Source organism: Lepidochelys kempii, chromosome 1 (assembly GCF_965140285.1).
Source record: "Lepidochelys kempii isolate rLepKem1 chromosome 1, rLepKem1.hap1, whole genome shotgun sequence".
Taxonomy (NCBI): domain Eukaryota; kingdom Metazoa; phylum Chordata; order Testudines; family Cheloniidae; genus Lepidochelys; species Lepidochelys kempii.
Genome location: NC_136380.1, coordinates 299,067,349 through 299,086,643, shown reverse-complemented (window position 1 = coordinate 299,086,643; position 19,295 = coordinate 299,067,349). Strand labels below are relative to the sequence as shown.

At 41.8% G+C, this 19,295-nt stretch overlaps 1 protein-coding gene across 1 annotated transcript in view; it reads left to right on the top strand.

Annotated features, from left to right (window-relative positions):
• Positions 1-19,295, top strand: part of PDZRN4 (PDZ domain containing ring finger 4) — a 386,181-nt gene that overhangs the window by 13,048 nt on the left and 353,838 nt on the right. The window contains exon 3 of the mRNA XM_073328040.2: positions 498-605. Coding sequence (XP_073184141.1) covers positions 498-605 — 108 coding nt within the window. The remainder of the gene's footprint in view (positions 1-497; positions 606-19,295) is intronic.

Genomic DNA, 19,295 nt, shown 5'->3' with positions numbered 1-19,295 from the left:
AGGTTAACCAACTTCAGTAAAATCCCATCACTACTATATGTTACTAAATAGTGTTGCTTTATTTTCTAAGGAAAAAATATATGCAAACAGCAGTGTTAAAGAATGACTTTTCTTACTAACACATGGGCTTCCTCCTTTTTTCTTTAATACGTGATCTTCTTTATATACATTAGTCACATCTGCTAGAAGTGTGAGATTCACTTTAAATATTTTATCTAGGATCTGATTACTATTGCACCTTGTGTTTTCTGTAGACTAAACCAACGTCATAGATTACCTTGTCAAAAATGCTAGAATCGTTTATTAATGCTGTCATTTTGATTAACGCCTATTCTCTCTTAAGTTAAAAATCCCAAGTAGCTAAATCGCTAGATAAAAAAAGAGAGCTCCATTTTTTAGATGGATTTGCATTTTGCATTGCTGAATATAGCACTGTCTCCTTTGTTGTACTAATATGGCTGTCTTTTATTTTGCAACTTCTATATTGCCCGGTACAGAACAATCAGGAGGATTCTTCACCTGAAGGAATTTATGTGTCAAAAATCTTGGAAGATGGACCTGCTGACAAGACAGAAGGCCTGCAAATTCATGACAAGATCATTGAGGTAAGAGTGAGAACAACACTTTGATGTGATAATGGCAGACTCACTGACCGTGGATTTGATATTTTCACAACGAATATGTTGTAATTTTCCTTCATTAGTGTGTGCTAGCAGAATTATTGTAAACTGAAGTGATCAAATGTTTATCAGATGTGTATATACCTCATGGATTTCTTGAACAGCTGAGTGTATAGAAGTGTTGGTATAAGGATTGTTTACTTTTTCAATTAAAGCTGTAGAAACTGACCAGGAAACCAGGAGTGGTATTCTGTTTTTCTTTATGATGGCTGAAGAGGAGGGTCAAATGGTTCTCCATAAATTCACCATTTTTATGTGAAATTGTTTTTGTCCTGAACAAGCGATATAGCTGTTGTGCACCTGAAATGCTTCAAAGAAGCTGTATTGATAAATGATGTTCTGGGACTCTTTGAACAGTTAGGGAAGCTGCTCTTCTTTTTGATCAGTTAGTTGAACGCATGTTGTTTACCTATACCAATATAATTATTTTCCAATCACGTAATATTCAATTACAGCCTATTAAAGTCTGTCCCCATATAAATATTTTCTTTTACTAAACAGAATTGAAAAGAGTTTGACTTAAAAACTAAAACAAAAAACTCTACCTGAACTCTTAAGAAAATGTTTTGTTTTTGTCTACCTCGTCAACATGGTTAACGTTAAAAGATGCAGCAAAATGTGTGGAAAAAGTTAATTTGCTTAGTTAGTGAATGGGTTCCTTGCTGTGTTATGACAGTGGAATTTTATGTCACAGCTGTAGTACAGCTGTGCCCTTTAATCACCGCACTTAACTGTAACTATAGTATGTTTGCTGCGGGTGCCACACTTTGACCTTGGTTTCAGTGACGGTGCAGAAGCATTGTTTTAACATGAGAATTGAACAGCATTCCAAAACAAGACAAATGGAAACAAGTAGATCAAGAAATTGATACGAAAGGTAGCTGGCATCTGGCACCATTTCCTTATTAAGGAGTTGACACCTGAAGTGTTTCAGTGCTGTCTGAGTACTGGCATTGCTTTCATGGTAGGGAGCCTAACAGGATTTTTTTTGTTTGTTTTTGTTTTGGAAAAAGAGAGCGAGCACATGCGCTTCAACTGGCTGAACTATATGTACACTTGGTTAGCAGGGAACAGAGTTGGCTGTAATTATGCTGAACTTGCAATGTGCCCTTTATCTACACAGAGCTCTTGTATTAGAATTTTCTAGCAGCAGCATTATAGCTCAGAAAACAAATTTATTTTCCTCTGATCTTATCGTAGCACTCTTCATGTATTGTTCGATAGAGACTGTGCTGCCATAAGGTTTGATACATTTACTCAAACTTTTATTCTTCATTTTACTATTTTTTCAAAGTATTTTTGTTTTTAATGAAAAAGGTGAAACTTTTTTTACATGGAGGAAAGGGTGCACAGACCAAAATTAATTAAGCTATAAGAGCTCTTGCCTTTCTGTCTGAAGTTACATTTTAGAGAATTTGAGCTATATAAAGAATATGAATGCTGGTATTTAAAGTGTCAGTAGAGCTTAAGTTCCATATGAAAATGTCCTACATAAAAATTATGAAATAGAAAATTAACTCCTGCTCCGCTGTTTTAATAATTTTATGCTACATGGCTGAAGGTTGATCTTTTGACAGCATTAGCCCATCTTTTACTGTGATACTCTATAGCTTCTTAGTTTTTTGTATGGTTTTTTTGTCGTTTGGGAAGGATTTCAAGAAAATCTAGGGAGAAACTACAGAACAGCTAAACATTTTATTAAAAACATTAGTGCTGCAGCATTTAATCAAAATGAGGAGAAAAAAATCAACTTCAGCCTTTCTAAATAAAATCTGAATTAGTAACTAGCTCTGTAATGCTATGACTTTGCCAGTGTAAACATCTGGAGTTAAAAGGTTGAAATTTACCTTGGCAATACATGAATATCAATGTCTTCTCACACCAGAATGCTCTGGAAGTCTGTACTACTGCTGTCTTGTTTAAAGGATCAACATGAATGTTTTCACTGTGAGGAAATGAGTCAGACTGTGTATTTGTTATCAGGAATGTTGGCAAATATACAGAATGAGAGACAATTTTGGTGAGGAGAAAACCGGAACCAGATCTCCTTATTTTTGGTTATTCTGCAGCCGTTCAGAGATCAGACCAAATGTGTGATATATGTGTGTGTTTAAAAGAGATCATTTTGCAGCAATCAAGTGCAGAAATAATTGATGTTGTTTTGGGAGTTTGTAATGACTTCAATTAGTTGTTTGGCTTTGTGGTGCTCATTATAGTCTTTTAGCAGCGCGTAGCTAATGGGATAATGGACAGAAGTATCCCATTAAATTGGAAGAAAATCAGCATAGGCATAACAGTCTGTTCTCAAGCCGTGTTTCTAAATAAAGAAGGTAATTAGTTTTAGTGCTTTATCAGACGTTTAACAAACGTTAACTGCAAATGGTTGACAAGAGTGAGTTTGTGCAAACTTCAGATGACTGCTCCAAGCGTTAACTTAGTGCAATGAATGGATTTCACAGTAATGTGATACTGGCAGCTGGAATTGTGAATTAAGTCTAGCAGACTTAATTGTCACCACTTTTCACTACCCATTCGTCACAACCTCGCACAGACTACCAGAAAGTTTGCAAATCAATTAGTCTTACTTTAAAGGATGCTAAAATATGAGATTTCATTTCTCTGTGAACATATTCTATGTAAGTGGAAGAAACAGGTCATACAAAGTACTCAAGTTCAGCTGTGGATAGAGAAACTCGCATTCTCAGTGTGTGGATACTGGAATCTACATTTGTTTGTTGTCTCAAGTATTGGGGTTATATGGACTTAAATGTCATTAGCTTTTCTGATACTTCAGAACTTGCACAATTTAATAAATGCCTGCTAGTTAGCAGACTAAGGCCTTATCTGCACTATGGGGATAAGTTGACCTAGGTTATGCAACTCCAGCTATGTGAATAGCGTAGCTGGAGTCGATGTATCTTAGGTCAACTTACCCCGGTGTCTACACTGCGCTGTGTTGATGGGAGACACTCTCCCGTTGACTTCCCTTACTCTTCTTGTTCCAGTGGAGTACCAGAGTCAATGGGAGTGCAATCTCCCATCGATTTAGAGGGTTTTCACTAGATCCGCTAAATCAACCCGTGGTGCATCGATCGCTGCAGCATCGATCCCCGGTAAGGGTAGACATCTCCTAACATACAAGCCCTAGGTAAGTATGAAAAGGGATCCCACCAGGAAAAGTTGAGTGCCAACAGTCTGAATAGCGAAGGCCCAGTGCCTTCACTCACATGAAAGGGTCATAGTGCGCCAATTTTTGCCACAATACTGTTACTCCTTTGCAGAGGGGTAGTAGACTTCAAGGCCTTGCATGTCGGTTTCCAGTGTTTGCCTTTGCTGATGCTAATAGCTTTCTAAAACAGGGGTGGGCAAACTTTTTGGTGTTAGGACCACATCGGGGTTCCGAAATTGTATGGAGGGCCAGGTAGAGAAGGCTGTGCCTCACCAAACAGCCTGGCCCCTGCCCCCTATTCACCCCCTCCCACTTCCCGCCATCTGACTGCCCCCCTCAGAATCCCCGACCCATCCAACCCTCCCTGCTCCTTGTCCCCTGACTGCCCCCTCCCGGGACCTCCCCCTCCCAGGACCTCCCGCCCCTAACCGTCCCCTTGGGAACCCACCCCCTATCCAACCCTCCCTGCCTCCTGACTACCCTGACCCCTATCCACACCCCCAGCCCCTGAGAGTCCCCCGGGACTTCCACGCTATTCAACCCCCCGCTCCTTTTCCCCTAACTGCCCCCCTGGGACTCCACCTCCTATTCAGCCCCCCCCACCCTGCGCCCAAAGCCCCTTTTGGAATGTGGCCCTGCGAACATGGGCGGAGAACTCAAGAGGAGCAGAGGCAGCTGCTCCACCGGAGAGAAGCGGCAGTTTCCTGTTCAAAGTGCCACTTCTCTCTGGCTGGCTGCACAGCTGTCTGGTGCTCCTCCTGAGTCCTCCACCCGCATTTGCCACGCTCCCACCACCCGCACATCCCGCCTGCTCCCCTGAGGCTGCAGATGAGCCTCCCTCCCTGCTCTCCCTTGCCCCCGCAGTGCAGCCCCCCTCTCCGTCCCGTGAGGAGGGTGTGCCGGTGCTGAGCTGCCTGAGTGGCAGGCCCTGGGTTCCCCTGTTGTTGGGGGGGTCCCGTGCCAGGGCACCCTGTGTTCACTAGTAAATCCTCCCCTGAGCCACACTGCCTGGCCGGAGCCAGCCATGCCGCCGCGCTGCCCAGAGTGCTGGCGGCACGGCGAGCTGAGGCTGCAGGGAGGAGGAACAGCGGGTGAGGAGCCGGAGCTAGCCTCCCTGGCTGGGAGCTCAAGGGCTGGGTGGGACTGTCCCGCAGGCTGGATGTGGCCTGCGGGCCATAGTTTGCCCACCTCTGTTCTAAAACCATGATATGAAAATGACATGATTCTAGACAGTTTCATTGCTGCCCACAGGGTTCAGATGGGCAGTTTGACTGCTGACCTATTTTGTTTGTTTTACCCTGCTGCTTTTGTTAAAGCTATGGACGCTAGAGCTGGCTCTCTGAAGACTGAGGAAGACATCATTGTCTCAGTTTAATCAGTTCATATTTAGAAGGTTTTATTTACAACCATAAGGCCTGTTCTTTTTTCTGAATGGCATGCAATGCTCTTTGGTGTAGAAGCATGGGTGATAAAAAAGACCAATAGGTTCAACCCTGCAGGTATGTGAGTTGAGATGTCTTAGTGCTATAAGAGGAGTTACATGAAGAGACAGACTTCAAAATGAAAGTATTAGGGTGGAAGTCAAAGTCCTTGATATGGATGACAAAGTTCAGGATGTGCAACTTTGCTGGTTTGGACACACACAAAGGATGAATGAAGGAGACCTGGTGAAGATAACGTGGTGGGGGAATGTGGTAGGAAAGAAACCCTGAGCAAAGCCAAGGAAGTAATGGATGGATTTCATCAAAGAAGGTGGTAAGCAGATGGACCTTAGTATCTCCTGGGTCAGACAAAGCTAGCAGATGTTTGCACAATGATGGGATAAGTGGAAGAAGTATAGATTAAAATCTACAAAAAATTATATTTCTTCCCCTCTTGTTTGGTCTTTACATTCATCCAAAAATTGTTATTTGAATTTTTCAAGCCCTGTTGTACTTGGTAGAACTCAAATTATCCTACATAATGCCATCAAGTTATCAAAATTAAATAACCTACGTTTGTCTCTTCATTGCAATGTTATGCATAGAACATATTTCCGAGGTAGAGCTTGTAAATTGGGTTTCATCTCTCTTATTCTATTTCCCTCTTTGTTGTTTTCACTTTTTAAAGAATGCATCCCTGATGAATTTCTAGCACATGTCCACAAAGCCAGTTTCAGTAAAGTCTGAAGGCTTTTACCAGCACAGTGGTTCTCAACGTATTTGTCGTTAGCGGCCCACAATTAGAGTTGCCAGGCTTCCAGTTTTCGACTGGAATGCCTGGTTGTAAAGGGACCCTGGTGGCTCTGATCAGCACCACTGACCGGGCCATTAAAAGTCTGGTCGGCAGTCCAGCGGGACTAAGGCAGGCTCTCTGGCTCCCCGTGGCTCCCAGAAGTGGCTGGCATGTCCGGCTCCTAGGCGCAGGGGTGATGAGGGGAGCTCCGCGTGCTGCCCCCGCCCTGAGTGCCACCTTTGCAGCTCCCATTGGCTCCCCACAGCCATTGGGAGATGCGGGGGTGGAGCCTGCGGGCATGGAGCTGCCTGGATGTCCCTGCGCCTAGGGGCCAGGTCGGACATGGCAGCTGCTTCCGAGAGCTGCATGGAACCAGGGCAGGCAGGGAGCCTGCCTTAGCCTGCCTTAGCCCCGCTGCGCTGCCAACCAGGAGCTGCCTGAGGTAAGCTCCGCCCAGCTGGAGCCTGCACCCCAACCCTTGGCCCCAGGTTGGAATCCCCTCATGCACCATAACTCCCTTCCAGAGCCCACACCCCAACCCGCTGCCCCAGCCCTCAGCCCTCTCCCACACCCAAACGCCCTCCTGGAGCCTGGACTCTGCAACCCCTCCCACACACCAACCCCCTGCCCTAGCCCATTGCCCCCTCCTGCACCCTGAACCCCTCATTTATGGCCCCAATCTAGAGCCCTCCCCCCCTCCCATACCGCAATCCCCTGCTCTGGCCCAGTGAAAGTGAGTGAGGGTAGGAAACAGTGAGCAACGGAGGAAGGAAGGATGGAGTGAGTGCGGGGCGGGGCCTTAGAGAAGGAGCGGGGCAGGGGCGGGACTTTGGGGAAGGGACGGGCAGGGCAAGGGTGTTTGGTTTTGTGCGATTAAGAAGTTGGCAACCCTACCCACAATGTGTTACCTGGGCCGCAGTTTGAGAATCACAATGCCCCCCTCAAACCCTCCTACAGACCCCTATGCCCAATGCCCCGGTCTACCCACAGATCTCTCCACAGAGTGGGGCCAGGAGCATACCCCATGCTTGGGGCTGCAGGGCAGCCTCTACCCTGCTACTCCCACCATGTGGCAGCCCCTACCCCCCTGACTGTGCCACGTGGCAGCCCCAAGCCTGGACCCTGCTGGGTAGCCCTGAGCCCAGACCCTGCAGCGTGGGGCTGGGCAACAAGGCAGGGCAGCCCTGAGTCCAGACCCCGCTGCCTGCGGCTGGGCGGCCCGGCAGCCCCGACCCCGTACTCCGTCATGTGGGACAGGGCAGCCAGGGCCCTGGGCAAGGGGGGCTGGGACTCCAGACCCTGCCACACCGGGCAGGGTGGCAGGGCAGCCAGGGCTCTGTACCCCACTGTACCAGGTGGTGCGGCAACCTGCCCCTTTGACTCTGTGGGCCCAGCAGCCTTTAAGCACACAGCTGGGCCACAGCTGTGTGCTAACTGGGCCACATGCAGTTGAGTACCGCTGTATTAGCAGAAGGAACTTGCATCTGTAAAGTGTCTAACCAGAAACTTTTAAACTATTGCTAGACTGCTAACTGAGCTCTGTGTCAACCCTGTGATGTTTTACCTTCTTCGTGTTTCTGTCATTACATTCATTATGTTGCCGAAGCAAAATCTCTGATATTTATCATGTTTGTTTTGCTTAGGATATCCACTGTTAGATTACATCTGTAGAAGTAGTGAGTTTAGAAACAGTCTTGCTGGGATCAGAGCAATTTGGAATGGCTCTGAATCCAAGTTCATGATGGACCAATAGACAATGGGTAGTAGCAGAGGAATGCTTCCTTAATGGACACATCACATGGTTAAGGTATGGTATATATCACATTGTTTTATAAGACAAAGTAGGTTTTGTTTAGTCATCTAAAACCATAGTAGTTTTGGCAAAAGATGCTTCAGTAGTCCATACAGAACATTAGACTTGCAAACCTTAATTCAGATAATATGATGATCCTGGACCATACTCTGTCCTCATTGGAGGTGAATAGGTGTAAACAGGGGCAGAATTTGGCCCAGTATATTTTGCTTTCAAGCAAAGACTAAAAATATAGTAGCTAGGTAGTGGAGATTTTTTTTCTATGTTAATGGAATAGCATTGTATAATAAATTATCTGTATGCAATTGTTAATTCTAGTTAAGATCCCTTAGACTGTTGGTTCCATGGAGACTTAAGTTTGCAAACAGATTAAATACTGTTTTGACACTTTGTAATATTGTAGGTTCTCAAAGAATTATAAAATGTCTTGACTTACAACAGGCTTTTTCCTTTGTGTATTTTAAAGGTAACTGAAAGGGTTTTTACCTGCTAAGAACTGAATTTGCGCCTAAATTCTGCAAATTGCTTAAACTCATGCTTATGTTTAAGCATGAGTTGTGCAGCTGATTTCACAACTCTGGGACTACTCTCATGCATCAGGTTAAGCATGTGTTTAAGTACTGGCCAGGATTTGGGGCTCAATGTTTAGTCTGTGTCTCACAACAGATAATGACATTGCTAACTGTAGCACAGGGCAGAGAATTACGTTCATGTCATTCCTTGTGCTACTTTAGTGTTAGTGATGTGCTCCTCTATTGAAGGAGATACACCAAACCCTTAAGTGATGGCAGATAGATAAGGGGGAATCATATTTTCAGATATTTGAATTTGTTTAGAAATATTTTTGTTTATAATATTTAAGTCCATACATATGTTCAGTTTGAGATCTTAAATAGTTTTCCAAAATTTGGTTGAAACTATCTGGGGACAAAAGCACAGGGAAGGTGGTAGTGAAAAGGAAGGAGTGTGGTGAGTATGCAACATATTTCTTCCTCTGAGCCTACAGAATCCCTCTGTACAAACAGTATGTATTTGGGATTCTTTGGATTTGCATTGAAAAGATGAAAGGCATTTTCAGACAGTGTTCCTTAAATAGTTTGGTAAATTCAGTAGAAAATTCAGTGGGATTTCCTGCTGCTCACAGAAGCATTAACTTCTGCTCTGCATATTTTACCCATCTCAGGCATATGAATTTGAGGAGAGGTTGATGTAAATTTGAGTAGATGGATAGCACTACCACCAAGCTGGCTGTGTTCTCAGGCAGAGCAGATCATGGTAAATCAGCGGTAAACCCCTTTATGGATCTTTCAAGATCCATAGCTGGTGTTGTTGCCATTTATCACAGATCCTCAGATTTTGCATGAAGGACAGGCCACACCCTGGCCCTTTCACAATGACACTAATCCATCCCCCAATGGGATGTGTCAGAAACTCTGCAAATTGAAACTCCGAATTTCTCTGAATGCTGTGTTTCAGTTTGTGCTTGCTGCATGTTCATTCCTTCTCCCTTTTTTCTCAGTCTATTTTTTTAAAATTTACCGTTAAGTTTCTAAAGGAATAAAACTCTAACTCTTGGATTTCCAGAATCGATCAATAAAGATAATAGGCAGTTTACATGGAAGGCATGTTTGCAGTAAATTCTATTCTGTGCCGTTTCTTATACCCTGCTCATTACGCTAGTATCTGAGTAGCGTTCAGTAGCACATTGAGCAACGTTACTAACATGTGTCTCATTTTTTCTCTCCTCCCCTCCCCAGGGGGAGAAGTGGATCTGCAGCGGAGTGTTTTGTTTTGGAATTTTTTTAAATTACATACACACATGTTGCTATGACTTTATTAGAGAAGACAAGCTCAAAGCAATTAACCTTGCGCTTGAATGGTTAGGTTTGTGATGGTTCTTAATTCCTAATGCCATAGTCTCAACCAGTCCTTGAGAAAGGTCCGTCTCTTTTACAGATGAATTTTACCTTATTGTAGAAAGTTCCGTTATGTCAGAGGAGTGAAGTTGTCAACCATGGTCTTCATCATGGACCTTTAGTCGATCTTTTACATATCCTGGGCCCAATATTCAATCTGGAGCTGAAACAAAAGACATGGTTAGTTACAAAAGGATTGAGAGTATGGAAGGCATTTTCAGACAGTGTTCCTTAAACCTTCTAAATGGTTGGAGAATAGACAAAGTTAAAAGCTTCAAGAGCTTTGCAGCACTGACTGGAGAGGGCTTGCTCTTTGAAGCTCACATGATGAGAACTGGCTGGAATAATTAATAGTAGACCCAGCTGTGAGTGACTCTGATGAGGCTAAAGAGAATAGTACACTAAGCTTGTTGCTTCGAAGTTCTTAAGGAAGTTTGAGAAGGCTGTGCCTCAGTGAACACATGCTGCTGTATTCCTAGCAGTTTTTTAGTGTTTTCACAAAGTAAAATGAATAGAACCTTCTTCAACCTTTTGTAAAAGGTTGTTCTTTATTGTGGGTTGAGTCAGCTTCACAATGAGAGGAGAGACAGCTGACATGTTGTGTGAATGCAGTGTTTTATCTTCTTAACCCGTTGAATTGTAGCTGCTTTTGCAGTCCAAAGGCTGTATGCCCCAAGAGCTTTGATATTCTCTGCCCCTTTTCTTAATCAGTTAATTACATTTGTAAGAAGTAGCTAATCACTGTTCTCTGTAATCTGAGGCTGAGCGAAGAAAGCCATTATTAGTGTCTACCAATGCAGAAATGTTCAAAAAGAATAGTCATTATTCATGACTTCACTGGGGCTGGGTTTCTTTAAAAGATTAATAACCTAATTTTCAGATTGCTGTGAGATACTGTAATGTTTTGAACAAGTGAGTGCTCCTCCAGCTAACTCATGAGTGGGAATAGTCAGGAATGAATATGTAGCTTATGCTTTTAAGATGTGTGGAAAGAAATTGAGTGAATATACAAAAGATACCTTTGTGAAAACCTTTTTCCCCACAAATTCAATATTCTGCAGAACTGAAAATTCTATAGTGTTCGAGGAAATCATTCTCAGATTAGAAAGATCAGATGTGGCATTTTCTAGATGTAGTCCAAGTCAGTTTTAAATAAAATCAAATGTTCTGAATTGGTTCCATTGGTGACTAATAAACTGTCTTACTGTGAGACCTAGATTTCAGACTCCTTCTCGGACTTTCACTAACGGGGCTGTGAATGGCTGAAGGCATCTAGGCAGTCACTTTTCAGTGAGAATGGTGCATGTTGTGTTGTCCTCAAGTTGGTTGACTGAAAGGGGGTAAAATAGTGCGGAGGACAAATAATATGTATTTTTAGTAAATGGATATCTTCGTTGTGATTTTGTTTTTAATGAAAAATATTTCTAATACATATCTTTTTCTGTAGACCCAACCAAATTGCACTGCTGATGCAGCACAGGGGACAGAGTGAGTGGAATGTTAGAAATTTCTCTTCTTTCAGATGAGGCTTTATGCACAGGTTTATTCTGCCCATCTGTGGTGGTTGGCTTGTACCTAATGTTAGTAAGATGAATGAATCCAATGACTCCACCTATTCTTACTCTCTTCTTGAATATCTAGTGGTAAAATGCTTTTATAGACTGGACAAAATAAGAAAAATGCACCAATCATTGCACTTAACATGATGCAACGTGGACAGTTGTTAAGAAACTGAGTTTATTACTTGAGGTGATATAATGTAGCATGAAACATCACCAAGTACAAGGCTACTGACTGCTGCATGATATGTTCATGGAGAAAAACATATTGGATATTATCTCTCTTACGTGACAAATAAGAGGATTTCAAGGAGACTGCTGAGGAAGGCAGAATAGAGAACAGGTATTATATGATACCAGCATTCAACCAAACTGCCCATGAGATTTGCCATGTATGTGGCTTAGAACTTGGACATTTCCTTTTAAGTGGACTCTCTCAATCTTAACATGGCTCAGCTCTCAAAGAGTTTGATTTCTAAAGTCCTCCTAGCTGCCTGCAGGAAAGGGCATACAACTTGAAATGAAGGAGGTTTGCTGTCTTGTGTGAATTCAAGCAGCTGGATCCCTGCATTTCTGATTGATCAGGGCTAGCCCTAGACACGTGGCAAGTGTGTGGCCATAGGGCCCCCATGCTGACAGCAACCCTTTTCAGCACACATGTATAACCTTGCCCACCAGCTGTGTACTTTTGAATAGTAGCTTCTGTTGCAATCCAAAGGCTATATGTTCCCACTAGCTTTCAGATTATTCTTCTCTTCTCCTTAATAGGTTAATTATGTTTGTAACAGGTACATTAATAAACATTTCAGGCAATTATGTTTGCACAGGGTACCTCAAACCTGAAAACTGAACGTGGGGTCCCAGCCCTTCATTCTCCTGGAATGACCAGCAACCTCACCCAAATCAAATACCATCTGCTGATGCCAGATGTGGTAGGTGGTTTCTGAGGTGTGGCTGGGGCCTCACACAGCTTGTTTTGTTCAGGTTCCTGCATAACCTAAATCCAGCTTTGCGCTTGATTGCCTTTAACATCTTTAGAAACGTTGCCAAAAGAGAGATGCTAACTGCACTGAGAAGCAAGCTAGTTGCAAGTTTGTCTTTCTGATGTTCTTTGATAGGTAAACTAATCACAATGCAGTCTCTAGTTTAGGAGGTTTATTGAGAGAGTGACAAACTGAAAGCCTTCCATATAAAAACCTACATACAGTATCAAAGATTATTACTGAGTTCCCTGTACATTTTCAAAAACTTCAAAAATGTTTTACTTTCAACATTTTTTAAAACAGACTGATTTTCCTTTTAGAAAATTTACAAAATGTTTGTTTTTCCTGAAAAGAAAAGGAGTACTTGTGGCACCTTAGAGACTAACCAATTTATTTGAGCATGAGCTTTCGTGAGCTACAGCTCACTTCATCGGATGCATACCGTGGAAACTGCAGCAGACTTTATATACACACAGAGAATATGAAACAATACCTCCTCCCACCCCACTGTCCTGCTGGTAATAGCTTATCTAAAGTGATCATCAGGTTGGGCCATTTCCAGCACAAATCCTGGCTCCATGAATTTATCCAATTTGGGGTTTTTTTGGTGGGGGGGGGGCTGTGGAGGAGTGGAGATTTGACTACACACATTTTTCGTTTAAAAGATTCTGGCAGCACGGTTTTCCTGACAGATATATGAAGAGTCTTTCCTGAGTTGTTTAACTGTTGTGACATTCTTAATATGGAACTGGCTTTTTTTTCCTTCTCAGTAGAAGCTAGTGAATTAGTATTCGCACCCAAATAATTAGTTCTTCCCAAGTATCATCTTTTAGCTAATCAGTCACCAGGTCTGGCTTATATTATCATCTACAATTCAGAGAATGCTGTCAGTGGAAAACGTTGAGGGCAGAGTTTTAACCTTATCACCGACAAATCCTGTCATTTGTTGGTTAAAGGCCTGGGGTTACATTATTGCTCTCCTACTGTTGTCACTAATCAGTATTTTACACAGTTAAAATACAAAATTAAAGTAGTGCTGGTATATTAAAGAGTCTGCCTTCTGTATAAGCTATGTTGTGTGATTTGTCCCACTCTTTTGTATTTTATCTGTTTGGACTTAAAGCATTATGGGTCAGAGACCTGGCTTATTCTATGTCTTTAAAGAGCATAGTACACAAAATATTATTTATGTAATAGATAAATAATAATAAACAGTATAAATAAAGTGTCTGTAATGCAACATAAAACAGTATCTTCCTAGTGGTGAACATTCTGCTTTGACTTTTCACTTGGTCTGACCCTGGAGTCCCTTTTTATTTAGGAACAAGGGGGAATCTAACTGACCAGAACATAGCCAAAGCTAAAGAAAGCTCTGGAAGCTTGGCTCTTCGTGCTAATTTAGCTTATTGTATCTAATGTTTAATGGGGACAACTGAAATGTGCTGTCTGCCTATGAATATTCATTGTAGTGAGCCAGATGTTTTGCTGACTGTTTTGTTAACAGTGTGCAATATTTTAAGGGATTTACGAGCACAAATAACACTGAAAGTCAACTGTTTTCAACTGTTGTATGGGCACATCTAGTTATGGAGCATAAGTTCCTTGTTTCAGAGTCCTCCTTGTTGCTCTGTAGCTGTCAAGTGCAGATATATGTGATGATACCTACATAGAAAGGGTTACTTTCCTGTGAGATTTGTTCCTTGAAAGCAGTATTCTCCATTGATTAATGCTCATCCACCCCTTTTCATGAGTCTTGTACACTCGGACCCTAAAAAGGACCTTTTGGATTTGTGTCAGTTATTACCTCATGTATGATTCCAGAATTCTCTCAAAAAAAATTTTTAGGATTGCCAATTCCATTCTTCAGAAGATTTGTAACCCAAGAATTTCTAATATACTAGCTTCATAGAACAACAATTAAAGGTGAAGTAATATACCCTGGAATCCTTCAAACTTGCACAGAATGAGTGTTTATCCAACTCTATATTGATGCAACATTTTACATCTCTGTATTTACATGTATATGTGCATGTATATCAAATATGGAGTATTTGGATGCATTGTACACCAGAAAATTGGCAGAGTTTGTGTAAATACATGCAAATTGCTCTGGATGTTGTTTGCATTTTAGCTCTGAATATGACGTCAGCACCTTGTCAAAGGACTTTCCCTTCCTGGGAGACCTCCAGGGAGGGTGTAGGAGTGGGGATCTAATGAACTTCTTGCTGCCGTGATTTACAGTGTGTTTTATGGGGGTAGAAAGAAAGAAACTGAAAAAACAAAATTGACTAGATATTACAATGTGTATTCGAAAAGGTAAATGTCAGTGAAATTTGGCCCTTCAGACTGGTTTAAAAATGCTGTATCTTTTCTATGAAAAGTTTTGAATGAGATAAATAAAGTTTGTATTTTTTCCTGAAAGTTTTATTTCTGCCCCATGCCTTTCTCTTCTTTTTTTCCCCATCCAAACCATTGCTTTAGTCTTCACTGTCAGCATCTCCCTCAGCTGTGGTCTCATTGTGACTCTACCTCTTATCATGGTCCAAATTATCTCCAGTTGTTACATGTGTGTTTTGGAGACAGAAGCATAAATCAAGATCCCTTTTTAATGTTTTTGTTTGTTTCAGAAACATTGAGGTAAAATGAAAACATTTTAAATGGTGATGTGGTTTGTTAGTAATGGAGGTGAGGCGTGTGGACAGTGAAATAGACAATGAAGCCTGGTCCTAATGAAATAGAGGCCTCAAGTCATATACACTCTAAAATTCTGCATTGAATATTTCATTTTCTTGTTTCCAATTCAATATCAGCTGACACACCTCAATATCTTTTGTTGTCTGCTTTATTGATGTGATGTCCTCAAACCTTATCTTCTGCTTGCAGAAATAGATACATTAGCGGAGGCTGTGTATCTCCACTGAGCTGGAATGTTGTTACTGTGGGCTCGTGAGCTCAACATCCATGGGTGTTCACTCCTGTGGAACACTTGATCTCTGCTATTAATTAGAAAAGCATTTAGGACATTATTGTTCCTATGTATATGCTAAGCCATCCATTTATTACCAACAATCTACTTGCACTGTACAAAACACTGAAATACAAGAACTTGTAATCTAAAGAAAGTTAGAACACACTGGGAAACCCATAGGAGGAAATATCTGTAGTGGTGGGGCTGCTGCTACTTATGACTCTTGAATCACTCTTGTGGGTTTATAGTTTACATGATGCAATTTAACTGTATATTGTTTCAGTTGAATTTGAGTACCTGTGGCATGTAGTTGCTCTGTAGATTGCTCTTTACTGTATAACCAGTACACTATTTACTGCATCTAATTTTGTGCATGGAGGTACATGTTCAAGTGAAAGAGAGGTTTCCTTATTTTATTCACTTTCTGTACTTACATTAAAATATTCCCAGGGCCCAAACTGGCATTTCTTGTTTGTCTAAATATTCCATGCATTTAAGTGGCAGCTTTGAATATACAAGGAATGTGGCACTGGAACCTGTGTTCACCATCACTGAGCTCTTTATTTAATCACAAAGCGTTGTGGTGGTTAGGGTCAGAGCCTGCACTACAATACTGTCATGTTCAGATACTTTAAATGGTCTGCACCAAACCCCAAAACATCTTTTCACTAATGGAAAACCCCTCCTCTCCCTCCTTCACACACAAAGAAAAGAAAAAAGAAAGAAAAATAGAAGGGGGAAAAAAACCTCCAGCAGCTAAATTTGGAACATTGTTACATACTTTCTGCCAAGAAAAAGGGGGGAAGAGTCTTAAGTTGCAGTATTCCTGTAGAGCCCTGAGTCTTCAGAGACTTACTTTGAAATCAGTTAGCATATGGTTTCATGTCAAATCCAGTTTCTTCACTCTGTGACTCCTCAGGGTAGGGATAATAAGTGATGCCAAACTGTTTAAGAGCAATCTACATCCTATAAGGTGATGAGCAGTGTACCATCCTGGCTTATTATGCCCCTGCTGAAATGGAGGAAGTGATATGAAAAGCAGTGACAGCTGAAGTCACTTACCAGATTGCAGTTTTGAATGTTCACAGGGATGCTTTAAAAAACTCAGTGAACCCTGATTGTATCAGTTTCTGGAGGAAAATTAATTAATTGTTCTTGAAATGATGGTGATGGTTTTTAGCAAGTGAAATTTCAGATTTGTGCTTGGAGGGGGAGAAGGAATATTTCAGACCTAGCAATAGGGCAGTATCACAATGTACCTTGTTAGTCTTCAGTGACATGGAATTACTTTGAGAGAAAAGACTTTATAAAGGTCTAGAAATTGGTACTGTTACTTTGGCAAGAAAGCCACCGGAATTAATCTGATTGGTCTGAACTACAGCTCTTAATCTGTCCCCTTGCCACTCTTGTATACAATCTACTGTATGTGACTGATTAGTATTCAGAAAGTCTTAGCATTTGTTCTTATATCACACTAGTGAAGAAATATTTTCCTTTCCCAAAAATATACTCAATTCAATAGTAAAGTTGCATTTTTACATAAACAGATGGAAAATAGAGTTGCTTTATAAAATTTAAACCTGATAAATTCTACTAAATATTCAAATATTATGCAATGTTCTATTAAATATTTATGAAGTAACTTGGTAATATTGGGGTGGTTTTGGATTTGGAGTAATTTCATACGTGCCATTGCTTTAGTTTTAGTTCACACTTGGATTGGTTAAATAAAGAGCAAATTAAATCAGATGACATCCAGAGTGGTGTATGAGTTACAGCAATTACAAAGTATGAATTTGATTTTAAAGCATTGTGCCATGGGCCAAATGGTGCACAGAGGCTGACCCCTTCCTGCAGTCACCATCCCCACACTCCCATACAGAGGACGGACAGCTTCCTGGCTCAACATCCTTGGGGGCACAAACTACTGCAAAGATGAGGGGATGGAGAAAATGCAGTGGCCACGCCCTTCCTCCAGTTTCTAGTAAAGCTGGCTGGATTCACATGCAGCACCCCTGGGAGTTTTGTATCAGTGAGTGTGCTCCTCTGTACATCTTGAAATTCCAGGAAGCATTGTGCCCTTGGGAGGCACAATCCTATGTCTAAAGGGTGCAGTCCTTTCTAGAGCTCTCATGGGAATTTAGTGGCACCCCCTGTACTCAGGGCTGTGGATAAAAGCCACATGTGAGCCATCAAGTTGTTATTTTTAGTTGCATTGCACTAGCATCTAGAGGCTGCAACCAAGATCAGGATCCCCATTATGCAAGGCACTGTACAAACAGATATTCAGACATAGTCCCCAACCTCTGAGTTTACCATCCAAATAGACAAAATAGATAAAGGGTTAGAGAGGGGGATATAATAGAGTGGTGATTTTCAAGTATCAGTAGCTCTTTGATTTTTTTTTGTTTGGTTGTGGGTTTTTTAAAATATTTGTGGGTTCATTTTAGTATAACATATGTTACATATAAAATATACTAAAGGGCAAGGATGGGTGCAGAGGGAAGACAGGAAGGGACTAGCTAAAAGGAAGATCTGTAATTTTAGTTGTTAGATTCTTCCAGTCTGATTTTACATCTTAACTGATAAGCACAACGCAAGCAAAACTCTAACTTTCTCTTGCAACAATTCTCCAGCTGCAGATGGATAATGTCTGACTGTATATATAGGACTTGATTTTTGTGTGGGTGCATGTGGGCACAATCTTTGGGGCAGGGACTGTCTTCCTCCGTTGGAAAGCTCCTACCATATTTTGGGGGCTTCTTCTATACAAATAATTCAGCAAAAAGAACGAGGAGTACTTGTGGCACCTTAGAGACTAACACATTTATTTGAGCATAAGCTTTCGTGGGCTAAAACCCACTTCATCAAATATATTTGTTAGTCTCTAAGGTGCCACAAGGACTCCTCGTTCTTTTTGCTGATACAGACTAACATGGCTACCACTCTGAAAAAATAATTCAGAAACCACTGACCAAATATGAAAGTTATTACCCGCAATTCAGCAGACCAGAGCGTGTGTCTGTATCGTCTAAGATTTGTCATAATTCTAGGAGGAGCAGTTATTTTTTAAATGTAAATAGTCTGTATGAATCTTGTGGCAAATTAATGACTTGTCAGATTAAAATTCTGCTGTAGGACCGAGGCCAATATAATTTATTTTCCGTGGCAAAAAATGACATTAGTCAGTTTGCTCCCATAGTGGTGTGATGCGATCAGAAGAGAAGCGGGTCTCCTGATGGTAACGAAGGGGGAGGAAGGCTGTTTTTTATTCCCTCCTGTGTCTTGATTTTGCAACCATGAATGCTGCTGTTGAAGGCAGTTAGGGAGTTTCAGCAGGAGGAGCTGCTGCTGCTACAAGAGTGGACACTCCTTTTGCTCTAGCCTCAGGCAATTCTGGGCTGTTACCCATGCTGATTCTTAACTCACACAAAAAGAAAAGGAGTACTTGTGGCACCTTAGAGACTAACCAATTTATTTGAGCATGAGCTTTCGTGAGCTACAGCTCACTTCATCGGATGCATACTGTGGAAACTGCAGCAGACTTTATATACACACAGAGATCATAAAACAATACCTCCTCCCACCCCACTGTCCTGCTGGTAATAGCTTATCTAAAGTGATCATCAAGTTGGGCCATTTCCAGCACAAATCCAGGTTTTCGCATCCTCCACCCCCCCACACACAAACTCACTCTCCTGCTGGTAATAGCCCATCCAAAGTGACAACTCTCTACACAATGTGCATGATAATCAAGGTGGGCCATTTCCTGCACAAATCCAGGTTCTCTCACCCCCTCACCCTCCTCCAAAAAACACACACAAACTCACTATCCTGCTGGTAATAGCTCATCCAAAGTGACCACTCTCAGTACAATGTGCATGATAATCAAGGTGGGCCATTTCCAGCACAAATCCAGGTTTTCTCACCCCCCACCCCCATACACACACAAACTCACTCTCCTGCTGGCAATAGCTCATCCAAACTGACCAC